The sequence below is a fragment of the Lepisma saccharinum genome, chromosome 11 (assembly GCF_977018435.1).
Source record: "Lepisma saccharinum chromosome 11, izLepSacc3.1, whole genome shotgun sequence".
Lineage (NCBI taxonomy): Eukaryota > Metazoa > Arthropoda > Insecta > Zygentoma > Lepismatidae > Lepisma > Lepisma saccharinum.
Window position 1 is genome coordinate 58,656,327 of NC_139239.1, and position 25,023 is coordinate 58,681,349.

General features: G+C 35.3%; 1 protein-coding gene across 1 annotated transcript in view; it reads left to right on the forward strand.

Annotated features, from left to right (window-relative positions):
- Positions 1–2,914: 2,914 nt before the first annotated feature.
- Positions 2,915–25,023, forward strand: part of LOC145994842 (caspase-1-like) — a 42,707-nt gene continuing 20,598 nt past the window's right edge. The window contains exons 1-4 of the mRNA XM_083131211.1: positions 2,915–3,182; positions 19,956–20,061; positions 22,829–23,079; positions 24,498–24,673. Coding sequence (XP_082987337.1) covers positions 19,964–20,061; positions 22,829–23,079; positions 24,498–24,673 — 525 coding nt within the window. The 5' untranslated portion in view covers positions 2,915–3,182; positions 19,956–19,963. The remainder of the gene's footprint in view (positions 3,183–19,955; positions 20,062–22,828; positions 23,080–24,497; positions 24,674–25,023) is intronic.

The window sequence follows — 25,023 nt, forward strand, 5'->3', positions numbered from 1 at the left end:
TGTGGTATAGAGGGAAGGAGTGGATATTTGATTTTTGTTACTTAGCGTTCCTTTCCTGCCACTTCTAGCTAATCGCAACAATGAGTGATAACGTGAAATTGATGAAGAGACACTCATAGACAGTGCCGCAACCACAGGGGGCATTGTCCCCCCCCCCCCGATCTAGGGGAAGCAAACATTGAAGTAAAAAAAACAAAATTAGGAGAATCTAAGAATAGCAGGACAATTGGATACTCATGATGGAATTAGTTTTTATGTGTTCCTTTTATGTGCCATGGTGCCCGTAAAATTATTTGTGACCTATTAAAACAATTTATTTCTATGAAACAATATGAAATGTTAATGATGATACTGTAATCCAAGAAGTCATTGATCAATCAAGAGATTCCTATTTGTTTGTCAGGTGTCAAACACATTTATTTCTCCTATAATATAATACAGTTCACATAATATTTTGCAAAATGGTTAATGTAACCAGTAGACAAACATTGTCTGTAGTGATGCAAGGGTCTCCCCTTTGAAGGAAATAGAGTCCGTGGTGGACTAAGGGACCCATGTTTTAATGTTCTAGGAAGTAAAATAAAATGTATTACAAATTTTTACACAATTCATCAAAGTGTAGATAATATGTAACCATTATTATTTAATTAATTTGATTTTTCTTGGATAACACAACACAAAGGTGTTGTTGGATTCTTGTTAGATTCCTTTGTGCGTAAAAATCTTGCATACTGGAAACTAGAGGGAATCATTATGAAGAATGAATTTTAAGGGCTCCCTTAATCAGTTCTGCAGAGAGGCCCAAAGCTGTTGGTACATATTAATCGGCTATTAACATTATCGACCTGTAAATATCAAGTAGATACAGTCCCTATTAGCCTATTTATGTTAAACTTTATATTCTTTGGCAATCTGTAAAGGTCATTATCGAAATATTGCTATTTGATGTTGCTTGGTTTTTTTGTTGTTTTTTTTCGTTGCAGTTTCAAGATATCATCACTTTTCTGTTACTAATCTCTTTTGGGGGGCAAGTTCCTCTGTGTACACTGCTATATTTGCCAATGGGACACAATATATTAAAAAATTGCCCCCTCTATGATTGACTTCGCCCCTTCCACAAAGAATTCCTGGCTATGGGCCTGCCCCTCTGAATACGTCAGTAACTATATTACTATCAATTTATTTATTTATTATTTGGTGTTTTAAGTCCACTTTATGCACAGTAAGGCTAATCGGGACTGGATCTACAGTTTAAAGTGGGATCCGAACCACTATGTATCGAACCCGGGACCCCTAGATTACAAGGCGACGACGCTACCACTGCGCCATCGGGAAGGCCCATATGTTACTATCAATTTGGAGACATTACAATGGTACAATAACATGCATGCAGGTGACCTGATATCAGTGCCGCACCCAGGATTTTCGAAAGGGAGTTCTCTTTTCCCCCTAACTTTGCCATCTTTTCTTGTCTTTGACGCTTTTTTTATTCAGGAATGCTGGGTTAAGGGATGGTTATGACCCCCACCAACTATCTTGAGCAAGCCTGAAGCCTCCAACAGAAAATTTCCAAAGGGGGTTTTACGGTCGAAAGGCTTCCTCCCGCACAGACCTCGAAAAATCAAGTTATCATTCTCGAATCTCGCGATTAAAATTAACCGATATGCCATCTGCCGGGATTTTCAGGAAGTACTCTAAGTAATCATGAAGCGTCTTAACCAATGCGTCCATGCATTACCGGTGTTACGTATGTGTGAAATTTGGAACAGGTGCAAGTCGATTAAGAGGGAAGATGAAAATAGTTTGAGAATGAATTAATGTCAAATGTAACCAGAAAAAAAGTGGATATGCTAATGTTACTGTTTCATTCATGTCCTTTTTCAGTGAGTATAGCCTGGTCATGAAATCGTGAATATTATTATTAAACCAGCCTTTCTCTTTCGAGAAAGAACTGCAACGATATGTTCGCAATTTTCTCCTGTCCCAGCTTTTCAAGTACAGGTCAATTTCAATTCCTTTATTTTCAAATAATTTCCGAGAACCCCAGTTATATACATTGTTTCGTCTGCATTTTCCGTGTTATTTTTGCCTATCATAATTAAATGCTTCGTTCTCAGTACAGCTTCACGTTTGTTAGAGTACCTGGAATTCACATCGCATTCGCAATATTTAAAAATAATGCGTAATTTAAACGTTTTCTACCGTACGAGTCATGACAACACGCTGCTCTTTTGTACTACTGCTAGTCGCTGTACTACTGCTAAATGTAAACAAAGATCTATCCTACTTAGAGCGGCCATATTGGAAGCGACACTAGCGCTCAGGTGGTAATTTAATCGCGAATATGGCCGAATCTGCTGCCACGCACGTGTCAGCAGTAAAAATAAGCGTCAAATTTGCTCCTGCCACGTAATTTGTCTGCTAAGAGGAAGAGGATGTTACAGTCTTAAGAACAGATGAAGACGAGAAAAATGCTAGTTCATGATTAGTGGGAATGAATGTACAGGTAATTTAGAACTTTTTTCTTTAGAAAGCATTTGGCGATATTATGTTAATGCTAACAGAACCTAACCTAACTACGAGAGCATTTAGGTTTATTATTAGAAGAATGTAATCGCTACAACTTCACAGTATGTGTTACAGACGTAATTGCATGTAAATAATACATTTATAATGTATTTATGATAAGAAAATCAAACCTAACAGACCAATCTAAGAAGTGTAGGCTTTTCTCGTCGTCGTCTTACGTCGGAACGGAAAGTTATTCTCGTCTTGTGCGATAAGGGAGATCTCCGACATATCAAATTCCTCACAAAACCAAACACGATAAAACACTACAAATACAAACATTATCTTTGACGTCACTATATTAATTATTGAATGATTCTCGGAGCGACTCGAGATGCTAAAGATGGAGTGAATTATGTATTTTGAACTAGGATTGTTGTAAATATGTAAATTTGAACATTTAATGTTAATAAATTTGTTTGAAATAAAGTTGGAAACAAATCTTTATCAGATACAATGAAAAATATAGTTGTTTGACAAGGAGCTGCGGTTACAGCGCTGCGGTGTTGCTTGTTTTTATTCTGTCGTGGGATATTCAACATTCAACACAGGAAGTTTATACTGATTGTTCAGCAATTTGTACTGTGTAAAGCATCAGGAAAGAAAGAACAAAGGTAAATATTACTGTAAATTCTGTGTGCATCATACATACATACGTACATATACATATATTCGAACATGTATAGCAGTGTAAGTGAAACAAAATTATTGAAATGAATTACAATGGGTGTAATTTGTTTTGGGAAAACTTGACTTCGGTCTTATACAGTATGTAACATTCTTATTCGTACACATGGATTTTCAAAGAAAATGCTTTAATATCTAAAAGGAAATACACTCTTTTGAAATTGTTTCTTTACAATTCAAAAACTAATATCATTAGGAACATAAAATCTTACCCAAATTCCGTATAACCAATGACAATAATAAATTAATGAAACTGAGAGAGAAACATGCCATTTTTTGTACAACTTTTCTATTCGTACACTTAATAATATAAAGGAAAAAAGTATATTCAGAGCAAATTGACTGACAGTTCTAATACTTTGATGCGTATCCTTTGGCTTTAATTACTGCTTGACACCCGTTCTTCATAGAATTAACCAGTTTCCGACATGTTTCAGAGCTTATTTTATTCCACTCGGCTCGCACAACAGTTTTCAACTCTTGTTTGGACTTGACGCCTCCTTTATGGACTCGCCTCTTCAAAATTGATCATAAATGCTCAATGGGATTTAAGTCTGGACTTTGAGCTGGTGTTTGTAGTAGTTTGGGTACATTCCATATTAGCCAATTCATGTTAACTTGCGCCTTATGCTTACTGTCATTGTCTTGTTGGAATCTGTAGATAGGCGGCATTGCCATTTTTTTGGGCACTCTGCTTTACATTGTTCTTCAATATGTGCAAATAGACATATGCATCCATGATACCATCAATGAACTGGATGGTACCAACACCTTTGGACGACATACAGCCCCAAATATGTAATGACCCACCACAGTGTTTAACTGTTGGAACTGTGTTAATGTGATCATTGTCTTTATTTGATTTTCTCCAGGCCCTATTTATCCCATCTGACCTGTATATATTAATCTTGGACTCGTCTGACCATATGACACTATCCCAAAATTCCTGGTCCTTGTGGATGTGCTCTTTCCCGAATGAAAGTCTATTCCTGTGATTCACCTTATTTACATACGGCCTCTTTCGTGATATTCTGCCATGATATCCATGCTTCCATAAGGCACGTCGGACAGTTTGATTGGACATCATCTTGCCTGCAACATTTTCTACTAACGGTCATAACTGAGGAACACTTAGTCACACTTAGTCGCGGGTTTTCTCGCACTCTTTTTAAAATAAAGCGTTCATCACGTTTATTCAACCGTCCCTCTTTTGGTTTTCTCGGCACATTCTGTGTTGAACCTTCCTCTCTAAATTTGTTTACTATGTATTGAACTGTGGAGTGTGATTTATTGACTGTTTGTCCAGTTTTTCTTAACGAATAACCTCTAAGGGTCAAATTTATAATATCATCCTTCAGATCTGAACTAAGTTCCTTCACCTTGCCCCTTTTGAACACGCTGATCGATAGAAGATAGGCCTACAACAATATCTACACCAGCATTCCGCTTGACGGGGAGCTCGCCTGCATGTTCAAACATGTTACGAAGTTGCAAAAATCGCCCGAATAGCGGTGGCGCTGTATGCGAGGAAGATTGAAACTCTTGCCTGTACGAATAACAATGTTGCATGAAACAGCGTGTTTTTCTGTTTTCACACAAATTATATGCTCTGTTTATACACTTTGAACATACATTTTTATTGACATTTGTTGGTGAAACCTTCATTAACATTAATTTCCAGGTACATATGAAAATGATTATATTTACTAGTAGATATGACATTTTGGTACTACTTTACTATACCTGAGACACCTGGGAATCATTTCTTTCGCACTTTTTTACATTGCTAACGTACTATTCTGCATTCCTGAACACTTATTTAGGTGAAATAATTTAATTTGTTAGGAAAGTAATGTATATTTCTTACATTTACGAGTACTTACTGTTCTTGTTTATTTCCACACACAACATGGCGATAGCTTACCGTTGATCGTTCCTTGAGCCAGAAAAACCATTGACGTTAGCCCAAAAATTCACGATAGCCCCACAAACCATCATGGGGACGAGGTATGCCTACTAGGTTAGGTTAGGCCTGTTAGGTTTGGTTCCATTAGCACTCCTTTCGTTAAATTAAGCATATACGGACAATACGAGAGCGTATTCTGCTCTCATGCGGGAAGCAAATGGCGGCAGCAGCAATAGCGCGTCGGAAATAGATTTTCGTACAAAACCACATGCAATCACATTAAAATGAATCAAAATTACATTCCCGAACATCAACAACGCTACAGAAAATGATTTGCGTAAGTACTTTCTCCTGTAAATTTGAAGAATTCTGTCTCAGGTATAGTAAAGTGTTACTGACATTTTTTCCTCGGAAATTCTGTGTGTACGAATATCAACGTTACATACTGTATTTGAGTCAGCAGGACTCTTGTGTACTAGCTATTTTGGGTCCGGTATACCAATACCACTCTGTTAAAAGTACCCTAACTCTCCCTTCGTAGCATTTTCGGGAACTTTTAAAGATATTTCAAAATGGTTACAATCTTTCTGAAAGTAGATTAGCACATACAATGTGATGTTCAACAGAAATGTAAAGTTCGACATGACGACTTATTTTACCCCCCCCCCCCCCCCGAAACACAGATACATACATTACGTACATATTCTTCATAAACCTTGGTAACCTTGATAACATGAACATTTTGCTAATGACCCATGCAATAAAACTCCTTAGAAACATGCAGGTTAGGTCAGTTTAGTTTTGAGGAATTTTCATGTTTGGAACTGGACTGTAGTCTTCACTTTCACATGCCATTTGGCAACTCTTTTTAGAACCACACAGCAAAGGAGAATATGCTTAGAGCAATCATAATTTATTAAAGATAATCTTTTACTATTGCATAAGTAGATATCTTGAAATGTGAGCTGTTTTTTTTTCAACATGTAGCTATGCACATCTTCCCTCCCACACACACCACTTCAATATTTATTTGTCAGTGTTCGTATTGATTTGTGATTCAAAGCCGAGTATTCCAGGTTGGGTAAAATTTTAATATGCCCGCAACGTATTTTCAATTTTACAAGGGAAAGTACTTTCCGAACTGACTTTCCGTACACTTTTGAAAGGTCGTGGAAGTGTTTTTTCCCATCGCTTAATTTATTTTGCTGGTAAATCGTGTATTTTTGAAGATTAATGTCTCTCCAATGCACGAAAGCTGTTGCCTCTTATGTTTTTCCACTACGTGAATCAAGTGTTGCGTCCGTTCGATGATGTAACCCCCAGGCAGAGAACGTGACAATTTTGAAGATGACCTTGCTGTGCATGGTTCGTGGGGCTACGTGCATGGTTCATGGGGTTTTCGAACCTGGAAAAAAATACAAAAACAGTAACACGAAAGTAGGTGTTTTTCGATGAAGAAGGTTGCAACACTGCATAACCACTGATCATGGCCAACACTAGTCAAGATTTCTCTGCCATATTGCGTGTAATGCAAGGGAAAACAAACAAACAACAATTACTCGATATGTGGAAAATTGGGATGATTTGCGTGAAAAAAACAAAATGGCACCTTCAAGAATCCTTAGGAATGCAGAATACGTAAGTACCAGTGTGAAAAAGAAGAAAATAAAGGAATTTCAGACGTTTTGGGGATACTAAAATTTTAATCCAGGTTGAAATCCAGTAGAAAAGTATTCTTTATGGTGGTTTTTGTGTGCATTTTCTCCAAATATCCGTTCTCATTGTTGTGGTTAAGCTATAGAGGTATAAATGTGACACAAAATTAAGAAAATACAATAAGTGCACGGTAATACAAATTAGTAGACAAGGGAAGTGTAAATGAAATTGCTTGTCACCTAATTATTACCTGACATTTATAAATATTCCATGCTCCTATCTAAACAAGTGGCCCACCAAAATTTTAATTTTCTGAGGCCCAAGTTCCAAATGTATAATTCAGAATTAATTATGGTACAGAGGATTGTTTCTTACATGGTTTGATGTCTCTTCATGTCTATTAGCATATACTTCAGAGTTTTAGTGGTTTCTTACTGCATCTTGTCCGGAGAACTATTTTTTGTACCAGTTTTATAGATCGGAGACACATTAAAATCGGATATTTTGTGTTTCTCATGGTTCCTACCTACCAATCTTGTATTGCGGAACATAGTTCAAAGTGCCATTATGCTTTTTACACGAAAACAAACACTTTTTCTACTAAAATAACGCCTTTTTCTAAGTGCTACCAAACGCACGTAACGGTGCGATATCACTTACTTTGCGAATGATATCGCTTCTTTTGTTTTCGAATATCAGTGTTTCTAACCTTGTTCACTGAAGAATACCTACTATCGTGTTTGTCACGTGTGCAAATTGTACATTATGCATTGGTAGCTGACGGATAGCCCCACGAACCATTCACGGATAGCCCCACGAACCATTCACGGATAGCCCCACGAACCATTCCAATAAGGTTAGGTTAGGCAAGCATAGTTAAAAAAAAAGGGGGGTTGAAAACACTGACAGGGGGTTACGTCATCCAACGTATGGAGCATCCAATTCAAGTAGGAAAGCAATGGCAATTGTTCATCGGTGAGATATTTCTATTGAAAAATACATGATTTCCCGGTCAAATAGATTCCACAATGAAAGAAAATACCTCGCCTAACATTGGAAACCTTAGAGAAACTCATTTCCGTAAGTAGTTTCTCCTGTAAGAATGAAGAAATGTGTCTCCAATGTATGAAACTGTTACCCTATTTTTCTCCTCCATACACTCCTCTATCATTTTTTGTTTGCGAACAATCATTTTTTACAGCTTATTGTTTTAATATCATCTTGGATACGGACTGCTGCTACCATTTGTTTTAATTGTGCATGGTGTGTGAAGATGTATTACATTGCTAAATATTCTTGTTAGGTTAAGCAGGTTAGATTTAGGGCTCTTATAATAAAACATCCTTGAATGCTTTCATTGTTAGGTGGGTCAGGTTTAGGGTTCTTAGCCAGAGGTGAAGCATCTGGTCATCAGGAGATGTGGCGATGACCAAGCAAGATAATAAAAATATTGCATTTTAAATATTTTAGAGAAGAAGTAAAGAAAAATAAGTCAGAATACTTGCATATTTGTGCAAAATAAGCCAAGCGACAGTATGAAACAGCTTGAACGAAATACACAAGAGATTCGCTAATCTTAGTGCATCGAAATGAGGGCCCAGTACTACCCCTCGCGCCGAACCCTTGCTGTCAAGTTTCCTATTGGAGGCAATGGTATCGGAAGTCTCAGCTCATCACAGAAATGGTGCGAATCCCTCTGGTCTCTGCTGGTGCGGAGAACAGCCGAACGCTTCCGAACAGGCAGACCTGGGTCATAACAGGCCCCTTTTTTTTAGCCCCCATCTCTGCGTTTACAGCCACTTCAGGGTTTCTCTGGAGCTGAGACTGTCCTATTCTCAAACTGTCATGTTCAAAGTTAATATTATTGATGTTGTTTTTAACTTATGCATGTTTATTTTATATATATTGTTATAATCATCTTATCACGCTGTATAAAATACAAGAAATCAAATTGCTGTAACCATAGCAACGAGAAATAATAAGTACTAAAAATGGTGATGGAAGTAGTGAGATTTTCTGCGCCTGTATTGTATTTATTTTAAATATAACGGTTATCGTTAATTACGCAATTTTATTTGCATTGATAATCGTTCTGCAAGTTTAAGCGCAGCGACAGTTATCAAGAGTGGCGACCCAGAAGCCAGGATTGTTCAAAAAGTGTGCAATCTTCTGACAGTGGTAAGAATGTCTGTTGTAATGGAACAGAATTTTTGTCATATGCTGAAGTAAGACTTAGGTCACAATCTTCAGTGTGCTTGTATAACGTAACTTCTTAAGTGAATCGTCATATGTGTGAAGATCACAATGGCTGATAAGTTAAAGCAAAGTAAATCTAAATCGTCGCGTAAAGAAACAAACATTCAGGCTAATACAATGACTACTTACAGTAGAGCGTCGATTATCCGAAGTAATTGGGGGACATGGGTGTTCGGAAAACTGGTTTGTTCGGATAATCGAACTGTACATGTTTATTTGCCAAAAAGAAGTACTGTACAGTAAATTTATTCATAAAAACAGGCATCTCTTTAAGTATGTATTACAAAGTAACGTACAAAGGCAACTTTAGTAGGAATATATAGTATGTGGTACAGTTTATTAAACAAAAATATGTACATATTACATACGCATTTTGCATGAACAATACACACAGTACACAAAATTAACGTTTAAAAAAATCCTTTATTTTGGTCTGTCTAAGCAAGCCTACACGCTTACGAGCAGCTAAGTCACGTACTTTTTTCATTACAGATATCTGAAAGTGAGCGAGTACACAGTTCGGTTAAGCGGTCGTTCGGTTGACCGACGTTCGGATAATCGACGCTCTACTGTACTTTGATGCTGATAATCCCGTAGTCGCTTCCAGTAATGCGAATACTACAGAACATGATGTTTGTTCTACAAAACCCGACAAATTATCTTGTTGTAATGATCCAGACAATGATTTGAGGTATGTTCAGTGTACTCAGTGCTCGTCATGGCATCACATATCTTGTCTCAAACTTACAGTCACTCACTGGACAATTTATTCGACTACACTAGAAAATTATTATTGTAAAGGTTGCAAACCAGATTATGATCCTTTTAGTTTGCCAGCTTATCTAGAAACTCTTAACCCGAATTTTGGCGATTTGTTAAGTACTGTTAAGAGTATTCAATTGCTTATGGTCGCTTCTAATGAAGACCTCAAGACGAAACTAGAACAGTCTAATGCTGAAATGAAATCTCAGTTAGAAAATTCTATGAAATCACAGTTAGAACAATCTAATTCTGAAATGAAATTGCAGTTAGAACAGTCTAATGAAGAACTAAAAACACGAATGGATCTTGCTAACCAAGATATGAAATTACAGTTACAGCAATCTAATCAAGAATTTGCAGAGTTTAGTGAGAATATTAAGTCTCAGTTTGAACAATTGGAATTGGATATTTATAGTAACCTAACTTCAAAATTTGAATTGGTTCATCAAGAAATTAATACTGTTAATCAAAGATTAGACAACTTGACTTCCGATGTTAAAACACAACTTGATTCAATAGCTTCCGAATGTGTCAAGAAAAATGAACATTTGGGAAGTATTGTAAATAGCAATATTTCTCAAATCCGAACAGAACAAGACGTTCAAGGTCAACAAATTTTAATAAATAAAGATTTGATTAGTGAATACGATAAATCTATTACAGTATGTTCATCCAAAATAACTGATATTAATAATAGATTGACATCGTTGGAAGTTGCTGGTAAGAAAAATGTACATTTTGGAACGTATCTTATTGATTGTAATAACAGGTTTCAACATATAGAATCTCGTATTGATGTTTTGCAAACTAATTATGCAAATTTTCAACGCAACACAAAAGGAAATTTGAAACCTCCCCTTGCACAAAATAGTTCTCAAACTAAGACATCGCGTGAAAGGGCTAGAAATGCAGTTGACTCGGGGGTGACTAATTCATCTACTTATTCATCTGATGAATCTTTAACAACCCATGTGAAAACAACGTTCGATGAACCGCATGTTCGAAATCGTGTTCGCTGGAAGCGAAACAAAAGATTTATTCCAACCTGCAATGACGAACATTATCGAAATAATATGTCACCTAATAGTGTACAGTTTAAGGATACAAGTAATTATGCGATTAACAATATGCAGACAACTTCTAGATTGAATTCTACCGTTACAAATATTGATAAACATTCCAATGTTCAACAATGTTGTTCTGCTGATGGTGAAAATAGTTACATAAATCAAATGTTTACATACTCGCAAGAACCTAACCTCCCTATCGTTCATCATAGTAATGTCCCTGGTGAAATGTGTGGGTTTCGTCATATTTCTTCCTTGCAGAATGAAGCTTGCAGACCATGGTTTCAAGGTGAAAGGCGTAATGCAAAATTAATGACTGGCACAAGTTGTCCAAATGCTGAAATTGGTGTTAATGAGTCAAATACAAATAACAATTACTGTGATAATCCACAAAGTCAGTTTGATCGTTGTATTTCTCCAACGTCTTTACCTGTAATTACTGTTGGGGATAGAGGAAACAGATATGTAAAGATAAATGAACTGTCTCATTTACCTAAATTTCTGGGAAAATAGAAGACCAATCGGCTCGAGAATATCTAGAACATCTTAATTCTATGCTTGATCTTATGGGCATTCCAATTCAGTTATCAGTATTAAGGAACAGGAAGTATGATCCTACAGTACATGGTGATTTAGAAAGCTTTGCGTTGAAAACATATTCAAATTATTGCAATTTAGTTGAGAATCCAAACGAATTGGATGTTATTCAATTAGTTATTAGCCAGTTACCAAATAATATAGCTAATAACATAACTTGTCATGAGATACGTTCTATGGACCAGTTAACAACTATGTTAAGGAAATTAGATGTTGTCCGAACTAGTAGAAGAGGACTTATTTTCTTACCGGAAGAAACCGATAATAGTAGTAAGGTTAAACCGAACAAGAATCCTGACAGTATGAAATCAAAATTTAGTGTCAAGCAAATTAATGTTAAACACACCAAAACACTTGCTCATCTTCTACTCAGACTTCGTCGATGGATGCTCAAGTACCTTTTACTAATGAATTTGGCAATGCTAATTCAAGATATGGACAGTTTAGAGGTAGCAATGGTAGTTTTAGAGGACGTAGAAATAATCGAGGCTATTCAGGATTTTCACATAATAACAGAAATAATTTCAGATTCCAAAGAAATAATGCATACTCTGGTATTTCCGGTGACATTACAAATAGGCATTATAATCAGGATGCTGTAAGTTCTCAGTTACCTAACAGTAGTCAGAATGGAAGGATTTTCTACAATAGGCAAGCGCAGTATACAAGTGAGTCTGCTCTCGCTCCTACTTACAGTCAACCTGTTAATGTGACTTCATTACAACCACAAGATGCATCTACAACTTCTGGAATATCAAATTCTCCTTCTGGAAATGTATCAAGGACCTTTACACGACAATCTGGTATTGGAACTTCTTACCAATCAACAACAAATTTAAATTAAAGGAGCGGATGGAAGTGCCTCGTTCACTCTGCTTTCTTTCAGAGAGGCCAAATTTGAACAAGCGAAATTCATTTCAAACACAGGAAATTATGAATGTACGTGATGATAAAGACTTAATATCGGAACCACTACAAGTGAATTTTCGATTGGAATGGTTTGAAGAAGAACCTGAATGGACTGTTAGTGATTATGATATTCCGGTTCCATTAACTGAAGTTCCAGTTATTCATGGAATTATTTGTCAAATACCTGTAGTTTGTATTATAGATTCTGGAAGTCAGGCAAATGTTCTAAATTTTGACGTTTGGTGTAAACTATTGTCTTTGATTGGCAACATTAAACTGGATAACGTGGAAGATGTAAAACTCACCGGTTTCGCTGGATCCAAGAAGTGTAAAGTTGTTGGCAGTAAAATTATTAATCTGCAGATAAAGAACGAATACTTTTCTATGGAATTTTTTGTTCTTAAAGAGTTGAATGCCGATGTCATTTTAGGAGTTCCATTTTTGAGGAAATATAAAGCTGTAATTGATTTTAAAGACGGGAATGTAAGTTTGCTAAATGATAAAGGAAAGGAAATTTCCTCTGTTTTAACTCGGCAATGTTCTTCTACAGAAGATTTGAAGTATTGTACAAAGTCTAACTTTTGTTCCGAAGATACATTAAATGATAATGAAAGTTATTCATGTAGATTGTTACGTGATGCGTCAACTTTGAATGATGATGTAGAATATATGCCAGCTAAGAAGTCCATTTATGAGTCTGTTTTTAGAAATGATAATTTAGACAATTTGCAGAAAGCTGATTTATTCAAACTTCTGTTGTATTATCACGTACAATTTTCAGATAAACCTAGAAAAGCAATTGTTGAACCTTACAAGATTCAATTAGATACTGTAACACCTATTACAAGCACACCTTATCCCATTCCAATATCAAGGAGACTACCTTTAGAAGAAGAGCTTTCCAAGTGGGAGAAATGGGGAATTTTTTACCAGGATTCTTCACCATATCTTAACCCTCTACATATAGTGCCAAAGCAAGGAGGTCTTTGGAGACCTGTGATCGATTTTAGGAAACTAAATCAACATGTTATTTCTCCACAAGTGAGAGTAGAAGCAATCAACGAACTGTTACAGAGGTTCCTAGGATGTGTTTATTTTTCTTCAATTGATTTATCATGCGGTTATTTTCAAATACCGTTGACTGAAGATTCATATCCTTACACAGCTTTTTCTTATAGAGGCAGACAATATCTTTTCCGCTATCTTCCGTTTGGGATTCGATCAGCAGTCTCAGTGTTCCAGGATAGGATGAATAAAATATTCTCCACCGATTGCAGAAATTTTGTTGTTTGTTATTTGGATGATATTCTAATTTTCAGCAAAAATTGGTCTCAACATATGCAACATGTAGAACTAGTTTTACAAAAGATAAAGGGTGTCAATATGTCTATTAAATTTTCCAGATGTAAGTTTGCTTACAAAGAAATCTGCTTCCTTGGACACATAGTGTCCGGTGATAAAATTATGGTTGATCCTGCAAAGAATTCAGCAATTATTAATTTTCCAATTCCAACAAACAAACGCTCCTTGAGAAGGTTCTTAGGATTAGCTAATTGGAGGCGAAAGTTTATTGAAGGATTTGCTGAAATGGCACAACCTTTGTATGATCTGTTGAAAAAGGAATCAAAATGGCAATGGAATGATGTGCATGCTTCAGTTTTTGAAAACCTCCGCAAGTCACTGATATCTCCAAAGGCTTTGTATCAACCAGATTTCACGAAGCCTTTCAATGTCAACACAGACGGTTCGAAGAAAGGAATAGGAGCTGTTCTATGGCAAGACTCAACTGAAAATTCTGAAGAAGGACCACGTATAATTCAATACGTTAGCAGATCTCTTAAAGGCAATGAGTTATCATATAATACTCACGAGATTGAATGCTTAGCGATATTATTTGCTTTTGAAAAATTCTACATTTACATAGCTGGAACTAAGGTGAAATTGTTTACCGATCACCAATCTTTATCTTGGCTAGAATCTACTAAAACTTTGAATCCACGATTAAATCGTTGGAGTTTGAAATTACAAATGTTTGATTATAATGTATATCACGTGCCGGGAAAATCGAATGAAGCTGCAGATGCTTTAAGCAGATATCCTGATTTAAGTACAGGTTTTCCAACTCTATCGGAACTATATGTAAATAACATAAGTCTTGATTTTCTTGACGAAGATAGTGTAACATTTTGGCAAGAAAGTCAAAATTCGGATTCTTATTGCAGTGCCATTGTACAAAAGTTACAAAATGGGAATTTGTCACAGAATATAAAAAGGCAATATTCGATTCAAGATAATATATTATTCCTGAAACATTTGAAAGAAGACAAGTGGAAACTTGTAGTACCTATTATTGTTGTACCCAAAATTCTTCATAAATTACATGACTTACAAGGTCATTTTGGATACTATAAACTATTTAATAAGTGCAGAAGTTTATATTATTGGCCTAAAATGAAAGTTAGTATCAAGCAGTATTTGAACGACTGTCTAACATGCACAAAAACTAAACAAGCTCACACAAAAATTAGTAAGGATGAATTGCATGTATATTCTACTACTCCACATGATATGTTATCAATAGATCTTGTTGGACCGTTACCCAAATCACAAGGATATAGTTACATATTAACAATAGTTGACACGATGTCCAAATTTTTAATGGCTTATCCATTAAGGAAGGCAACGTCACGTGAAATAATTAACAAATTCAAGCTCCAGTATTTTTACCACTATCCAGCATGTAAGGTAATATTATCAGATAACGGTTCCCAATTTAAATCACAAGAGTGGAAGTTATATATGGATGACTGTAACATAAAACATATCACCACGTCAGTTTATTCGCTTTTCGCAAATCCTGTGGAAAGGTACAACAAAGAGTTAATACGATTGTTACGATTATATACTTCGCAAAATCATCAGGACTGGGTAAAATATTTGAATTATGTAACAGGACTTCTTAATAATTCCGTTTCGGAAATAACAAGTTTCACACCTAGTGAACTTTTCCTTCATCACGAATTAAAGGATTCAATTATCAATCAAATTAACTGGCCAGATGATTTAAAGTTTGTGCCCTGGAAACATAAGTATTTTATCGCCAAAGCACGTATTAAGGAAAGATATAAGTCCAAACCTATTGAGTGTGATGCAAATAAATTGAAGATAGTCCCAGGTGATATTGTTTTAGTGAAAAATCATGAACATAGTAGTGCAATTAACAAGAAAATTCATAAGTTTATGGAATTATGGCTTGGACCCTATATAGTTGATGCTGTGAAAAACAATTATACAATTTTGATGTCTATGGACGGAAATAAGATAACAACAAGGCAGAACTTGTCAAATATCAAGAAATTTAATTGTTCTGATGAAAAAAAAGAAGAATTGCTTAAACTAATGTAATTGTCATGAAGTGATGCATAAGTAGCTGTAAATTCGAACACTAAGATGACATTTTCAGAACTTTAGTAAAAAGAGTATTGTAAATTTGTGAATTGGTTCATTATGTCAAGTGAACTCTTTCATTATCCTGACAAGTGCATATTAAAAGCAGGACTCAAATCTTACATATTATGTAAAAAAAAAAAAAATTATGTTCATTTTTTTTTTTTACCAGGAAAAGGGGAGAGATTGAGACTGTCCTATTCTCAAACTGTCATGTTCAAAGTTAATATTATTTATGTTATTGATGTTGTTTTTAACTTATGCATGTTTATTTTATATATATTGTTATAATCATCTTATCACGCTGTATAAAATACAAGAAATCAAATTGCTGTAACCATAGCAACGAGAAATAATAAGTACTAAAAATGGTGATGGAAGTAGTGAGATTTTCTGCGCCTGTATTGTATTTATTTTAAATATAACGGTTATTGTTAATTACGCAATTTTATTTGCATTGATAATCGTTCTGCAAGTTTAAGCGCAGGGACGGTTATCAGAGCCATCAAGATTATTCCGCGTGTCAAGTGGTGTGCTCAAGGAGAGGTTAGTTAGGGTCATAATCCCTGCTTAGGCTCAATATTCTTAAATAAATAAATAAAAAAAGGTTGTGACAGGCAGGAAAAGATGGCAAAGTGATGAATTGAGGAGTGACTACTAAAAAGTACATGTACCCCCCCCCCCCCCTCTTCTAAAATCCTGCCACTGCTAATGTCTGCTATTTCCCCTTGTTAAGAGGAAAAACACAGATTGAATGGTATGAAATCTGCTTTTCTTTATGAAAACAACAACTGCAGGCGGATCATAAAGGTTCTTACGACAATTGAGGTGTTTGCATTTCAGTTTCAATCATATTTAATAATTCTCATCGTATGGGATAGAATTATGTCTTTTGTAGTTGTAAGGTCTGTGTATGAGCTTTTACATTGAATTGGCAGTGATCTTGACTTTTTATCACAGAGAAAAAAAATGCCCCCCTCCCCATCTCCGTTAAAAGATCGACCCTTACGTTTGGCAAATCTTCCGATGACTATGTAAAAATGTCACACTTTGCTTCTGCTCTTAGCAGTAAAATAGCCTCCCTAAATTCTTCCAACACCTGATCACGTAACATTTGGTTTCATACATGAAACCCCTTTCGAGCCTTGCTTGATAATTCACTAAATTTCCATTTCTTATACATCCAGAAACCAAGAACGGCTGCTCGCTACAAAATCTGTGTTAATCATTTTTTTTTCCAAGCTTTGAACTTTCTTCCACAATCGTTTTCATGGCCCAAGTTCCTTTTGTTTTATTGTGATTTCATCATGCTACGAATGCAATTTTTACATGGTTCAATTTCAATTTACGTCCTTTAACACATACTGCGGAGTTTTAGCGATTACTTAAGATTTTGTTCAATATATACTTTCGTGATTAGGTTAGGCAGGTCAGGTTTGGTTCTCTTAGCTTTAAAATAAAGTCCCTAAATGCATTCTACTAAGGTTCCGATTTACTTCTACATGCATTCCCACTAGTCTACGATACTGTCGCTTGTCAACATCAGAGAATACCTTGTCCATGGGGAACACGTGTGCTTGCATAAGGTAATTTTTTTTCAACATAAATAACTTTTTTTTCCGAATCCAAACAGTGTTCATTTCTTTAAGAAAGTTTCAAATTTCGTGTGACAATGATTTCCAAAATTCTACGATAATTAGTCTTTCTGCTAATGGAATTTGATAAGAATCATAAAACAATCGAAACTGTTACCGTTTTCAGTATTCCAAATAACTTCCTTATTCTTTTTAAAAAATTGTGATAAATCATTAAACATTTGGAACTGTTACCTTTTCTGATATATTATTTATAAGTAGGGACATTGAATTTTTGCGATGCGTGAAATCGCGAAATGTGAAAAAAAGATTCAATTTTGAACATTCTGCACGTAAGTACACCCTCCCCAATGATGAAATATGCATGAGTTTTATTCGCGAACTAATGCAAAATGTGTGCTTTTCCACGAAATGAATGCTTTTTCGCGAAATAACCGTGAAATATCATCAAATTAAGTAGAATACATGCAAAACCGGTAATCGAGGTTGCACGCGCAAACTGTCGATTTGTAACGAAACGTTTGCCTAAAGTTTCCTACCACTAGCGGCTGAAGAACGTTTTATCTTCGATCACATCAGGAAGATGCTGCAAATTGGGATTTCCCATCATAAAGGTTCTTACGACAATTGAGGTGTTTGCATTTCAGTTTCAATCATATTTAATAATTCTCATCGTATGGGATAGAATTATGTCTTTTGTAGTTGTAAGGTCTGTGTATGAGCTTTTACATTGAATTGGCAGTGATCTTGACTTTTTATCACAGAGAAAAAAAATGCCCCCCTCCCCATCTCCGTTAAAAGATCGACCCTTACGTTTGGCAAATCTTCCGATGACTATGTAAAAATGTCACACTTTGCTTCTGCTCTTAGCAGTAAAATAGCCTCCCTAAATTCTTCCAACACCTGATCACGTAACATTTGGTTTCATACATGAAACCCCTTTCATAAATTTATTTTTATTTATTTCAACATAAATAACTTTTTTTTCCGAATCCAAACAGTGTTCATTTCTTTAAGAAAGTTTCAAATTTCGTGTGACAATGATTTCCAAAATTCTACGATAATTAGTCTTTCTGCTAATGGAATTTGATAAGAATCATAAAACAATCGAAACTGTTACCGTTTTCAGTATTCCAAATAACTTCCTTATTCTTTTTAAAAAATTGTGATAAATCATTAAACATTTGGAACTGTTACCTTTTCTGATATATTATTTATAAGTAGGGACATTGAATTTTTGCGATGCGTGAAATCGCGAAATGTGAAAAAAAGATTCAATTTTGAACATTCTGCACGTAAGTACACCCCCCCAATGATGAAATATGCATGAGTTTTATTCGCGAACTAATGCAAAATGTGTGCTTTTCCACGAAATGAATGCTTTTTCGCGAAATAACCGTGAAATATCATCAAATTAAGTAGAATACATGCAAAACCGGTAATCGAGGTTGCACGCGCAAACTGTCGATTTGTAACGAAACGTTTGCCTAAAGTTTCCTACCACTAGCGGCTGAAGAACGTTTTATCTTCGATCACATCAGGAAGATGCTGCAAATTGGGATTTCCCATGCATATAATCTCACTTCGAAAACTTCGCTCCGTCAAGCTGCATTCCTTTCTTCCCCCGAATGTCTACTCAAATTCCAGTTTCATTGAACTTGCTAGCTGTAGCAGCGATAAGATTAGTCTGTTCCCGCATATCAAGGGAAAGAATGGTGTCATTTGTGTTCAGTCATGAATGAATTTTGTTTATCATCATGTGATTTTCAACATGTGTTTGTTTTATGCGCAGTAGTGATTATTTTATTTGTTGGACAGCAAGGATATCCTTTAAATACATACAATGAATAAATTATTTGATGTATGCAGTTTAGGAATGAAGTGATTTTGTGTCGATGTTTTTTTTTTTGGTTGGACAGCTAAGTACTTGTGTATGTGTACAGTATATAAAAAGGAAGTAGTTTATCAATTTATAGCTCTTTTGTATGTTGTTTCCTCTCATGATGAAAAAGTGTGTGCCAATTTTTTTTTCCACCGCTGGTATATACCGCTGATCTAACATTTCATTTACCGCTCTCCTCAGTTTTTATTTACCATAAATTTGTGTCCCTATTTATAAGCATACAAACTTTTCAGTTACCTACCAAAAAAATGCAAGCACAATATATTAAGATAGTTACCAGACTAAAGATTGTAATTGCAGTTTGCATCTTGCAACTGCTAACTTTGAACAATGCTATGTATCATTTTATTAAAGAGTTATCTGATGTAATACTAATCAGAACATGATTCTAGTCATGCATTTTAACTTCATATAAGATCATCGTTTAGTGTGTTCTTTTAAAACTATGTGAAAATGATATATCCAGTCAGATGTAAAAAGCATTTAGGTAGTATTTTCCTAATGTATTAATCTTTGATAGGTTGTTATGTGCTTCATTTTGAGCAATTACTGTACAGAGTTAATTCTGTTAGAATTGTATTTACAATAGATTGCTCTTCTAGGTTTTGATATGGATCAAGGTTCTGATGAAGGCGATATTTTACCAGTGGCACAGACAGAACATGAATTGGCTGCAGGAGATGTTGGAGATACTTTTGGAAATAAAACGTAAGTTGAAGTACTGTACCCCCCTCGAGAATTATGTTGTTATTTTTTTTTCTTGATCGGCAGATTTTTGTTTAATTTAATGTAAAATTGGTTCCAGTACATGGAAAACACAAATATTTGAGATATTAGATCCCAAAGTATGACCCGCATAAGTAAAAAACTACCATCTCAGTATTTTTGCTACTTTTTTTTTTTTTAGTAAAAGCCATTAGAATGCACACTATAATAACAACAAGACATGTCGGAAATTGCTATAAACTCCTAACCCCTAACCTAACGATGTAAAATTATAACTCCTGTTGTGGAATGTTGTGTTGAGTTCTATATTCACTTGCACGAAGCCTTTGGGCTGTTCTGCTTCATTGGAAGGTAACACACTAAAGTAAAAGGCATACTTTATTTCACAATAACATATCTCTGCAAGCTAAAAACAAGGGAAAACATTCGTAAACAACATAATCTTCTTCATGTACCATGCAAAACATATCACTTTCTTGAGGAGATACAGAGGATCAAGTTTACCATTGAAGTCATTGTGATGTCTCTATTTTGTAGTGAAGGACTTCTTGAGTATGCATGTATAATAGGAATGAAAATACAGTGCTTTTCACAGTCAATTCGCCCTTGGAGCGGTGACTAGCATGACGAGAAGTGAGAGCCGATCTTCCGGCAAACTGGATGCAACATCCGTGTAACTGGAACCACAAGCTATGTAATGAAAGAAGCTCGTACAATTACATTGACAGTTACAATTAAAATGAGCATGTACCTTGTTACAAGATGTGTTGGAAATGATGTCCTGCTTCCACACATTTATGGCATTTTTTAAAGGAAATTTTTACTAACACGTATCAGTTCCTCTTCTAAAATTGCTTCAATTTCTCTCCTGATGTTTTCTTTCAATTTGTGTAATGTATGGCTTCAGCTTTAAAAGCTTGGTAGCTCGACACGCAGACGCCATGAAAATGTCTGTTTCTTGTGCAAGGCGCCGGAGGGATTTGTGAGGTGTATGTTCCAATCGTTCTCCAACGTCGTCTAGTTTCTCCTCAGTAAGCACATGCCGTTTCACCCTTCGCTTCTTATCAAGAACAGACCCTGTTTCCCTAAATTTGTTTACAAGTTTTCGAATACGTCTGTTTGTGGAACAGTAACAACTTGGGATTCTGCTCCAAAACGCCTTCTAACTTCCCTACAAGAATTCGTAATGACACAAGTGTCTTACATAAAAATTTGTTGTTTTAAATTGCACTGTAGAAAAGCACCAGTAATACGTAAACTAAGACAAAACAATCTGAAACACTTGTTAGCACCTTTTACACTTCATCACAAACACGTGCAAACTGGACACCAGTTATCTGGATACTGAAGCACTTACGCATCCAGTGCCAAGGCCAGAGTACAGATGTGGGTCTAAATACTGGCAGATGCGATCTCATTGCCCAGTGCTCTAGCCGCCGCTCCACGGTGACTTAACAGTGAAAAGCACTGTATAAATACCCAATGCAAGCATTCTGAAATGCATATAAAAATGTTCGGATGGAATTAGATTATAAGTTCTTTTATATGCATATGTAGTTATTGTGTTTACTATTTCTCTGGGTGTAAAATGTACAGCCTGAGGGTTTATGTGATTAATTAAATATTTGTCATCAATATTTGAATAATTTTAATGAATTATGTGAAATGACACAGCCAATATGCACTTCCATCGTATACCTACTTTGATTAAATATGTTGCTAAACAATAAGTTCATTTAATATTAATGCTGAGGAAAAAGTACTGGTAAACTTTACAAGCCTTTCAATTACTTTTATATTCCATATTAATTTGTGTAAGAGAAAGGTCATGTGAATACTCTTGCTTGAAAATGGAAAACTCCCATGTTTTAGGCATTGGCAGTTTAATTCCTATGTATTTTTTGTTTTGAAGAGGTCTGAAGAAGAAAAGAGTAAACTTACATGCAGGTTTAGAAGCACATAAGAAACAAAAGTAAGGTGATTAGATTTTAGGTGGCATGAAAAATAGGTCATGATGTAACAATATTTGCAAAAATTCAAGATATAAACTTTGCTGTCATTATACTTTGTGAAACTTTGGGAGAAAATACCACATGTCACCCAAAAGGTTACAAACATAACACCTGAAATAAATATCAAATGAGAATATGTTCTCACAGATCATCGCTAGTCCAGTATGGACCAGAACATATTCAACCATTGACGGAAAAATATAAAAGCAGACAATTCTATGACAAGGTTCAAAAACAAATTGAAAATGTTCTTAATAAATGAGGAATATGAAAATGTAAATGAATGTTTAGGGTGGAAAATGTAGAAACCTTTACAAATAATAGTATTGTTTGTTTTGGAACACAATGTTCACTTCTAGAATTCTATTTTATGTATTTCTGTGTACCAACATGAGGAATACTAAAAATGACAGAAATGAAAAATCCCAACACATTAAACCATTGTTATAAAACAAAAATTTGTATGAAGAGCTTAGAATGTGTGATATTCTGCCAACATTGAAAATTGAGCTGGGTTTGACAGAAAAACATAAGCATGAAGCAAAACTGAAGCTCTGTATATATACTTTCTTGATTAGCACAGTGTTTACATAAAAATTTACAGTGAAGATTACATTTTTTTAGTGTATATTTGGGGTGAGTGGACTCTGTACACCGAGTACAATGATTCACTGTTTTCACATAGATACCAATGCAAGCTGATTAATATATTCTTTTTCTTTGTTTGTCTCCTGTAGCCCTGGATCAAAACAACAGTTTGCCAGGATGCCAGTGGAAAGAGATGCTTTGTATTACAACATGAATCACCCCAAAAGAGGGATAGCTATCATTTTTAACCACGAGATATTTGAAATAAGAAGTTTGAAGCCACGTACAGGCACAAACAATGACCGTGATAATTTAGCACATTGCCTAAGTAGCCTTGGATTTGATGTTCGTGTATATAATGACAGGACAGTTCGACAGCTCACTGATTTAGTAGAAGAAGGTAAATTTATTGTTGATTAATGCTCTAATGCAAAATATTATTTTTATGTGGTGTTGAGACCAGTGTAACCAATGCTCTAAGTGAGAATGGTTAAGTGGGGGAATGTTTGCTTGAATGTTAGAGCTAGCTGAGGATATGCTCCTATATTTTAGCATGCAAACAATGGGACAGTTTGGGGATATTATCCCTTTCCACTTTGAAGAATGAGTATCACCCAGCATCTTATACAATTCATGCTAATGCCAATTAATTGCTATTCTTTATTTCTTAAATATGATGTGAGGTAAATGCCAGGCTGAATGCTGATGCCTTCGCTTCATGTCTGCCCAACGACTGTTCATATTATCAGTATTTCGAGCGTTGGTTTGTGAAATTATGAATATTTGAAAGCAAAACTGGTAGATTGCTATGATACAGACACAATGGAAAGCTTATAAATAATCTGAACTACTTTGACAACTACAATTTTCAAGAATCCATATCATACATTTTGGGGGTAGGGGGAATCAGGTCATGGATAAAGGCTTGAATAGTAAGAATAATAACAATAATATCATGTATAGTGGTTATGATCATTATTATTTTCAATAATAATTATTATAAACACTCAAAAATAAATACATTTTATTCCAAATTTAATACTATTATATCCTCAGAGACTTTGTTTCTCAATCCACCACATCACTAGATATCCAACACAACTGTTTTTCATTTTTTTCTCTACATTTCGTGCAGTTAGTACATTGAAATGGATAGTCAGTCTTGTTGCTAACTTTTATACACCTCATTCAAGAAAATGTTTTAAAAGTTAAGGGGAAAAATTTACTCATGAAGTTTATGTGTGGCCTCTCATATAAAATTCTATTTTTTGTAATTTTAAAACCTATGGAACCATCTATTCTTTGGTTGAAATGGTAGAGTATGAAAACTTAACCGGTTCCAATATTTTGCACTATTTTTTTTCTTTACTAACTGAAATTTATTTACTTTGTTAACAAAAAATAATAAAAAAAATAACAAGCTTTCTGCTTTTTGTAACTTGTAGAGAACAATGAAGGGAGCAGGGAACAGTTCAACCTTCCCCCAAACTGGAAAAAGAATTGATGGTAGTATTGGTTGAAACCAGTATTGGTTCAGCCCTATATACCACCATTCTTTTCTGTTGAACTTGGAGAACTCAAAACTAGACATTTCAGGAATGAATAGGGTCTCCCATTGTAGTGTTTGAGTTTTAGTTCATTATTTGATTCTTAACTTGATGCAAGCTGATTGTGTCATACTGCATGTCACATAGTGGTAATAACCACGGGTACTTAATATTGCCCTTCCTCTAGTTGGTGTCGATTGGTGAATGGTTATTAAAAGTATTAAACAATTTTTTTCACCATCCTCCTGAGTTGATACATATTTAATTTCAGCTGCTGACGAGAATCATAAGCAATACGATTGCTTTCTCATGGCTGTTCTGACTCATGGAGAGCAGGGAATTCTTTATGCTAAGGATGCTCCATACAAACCTGATAAGTTATGGCAACCCTTCAGTGCTGATACATGTACAGATCTTGCAGGGAAACCGAAGTTGTTCTTTATTCAGGTAATTATTCCTAACACTATTCCAGATTAGAAATACACTATGTTGCCATTCGTCACCGGACACCCCTCAAAAAGTGCTCGGAATTGTTTGTACACGTCATACAACCTATAAAAGGCGTTGTTGGTTGAGAATACACTCATACCAGCTACAGCAGTCATTAAGGACAGACGACGCGAACTGAGTGAGGCGGAAAGAGGGATGATGATCATTAAAAATTCTGTAAAGTTACAGTTAATGTTGAAGAATATAAAGTGTCAAGATAATGGTCTTCTTAATTCTTTTTGTCCAATATGGGACATAAAGGATCATCAAAACATCAACTATCTTAACTTCATTCCAGCTCTTTTCAT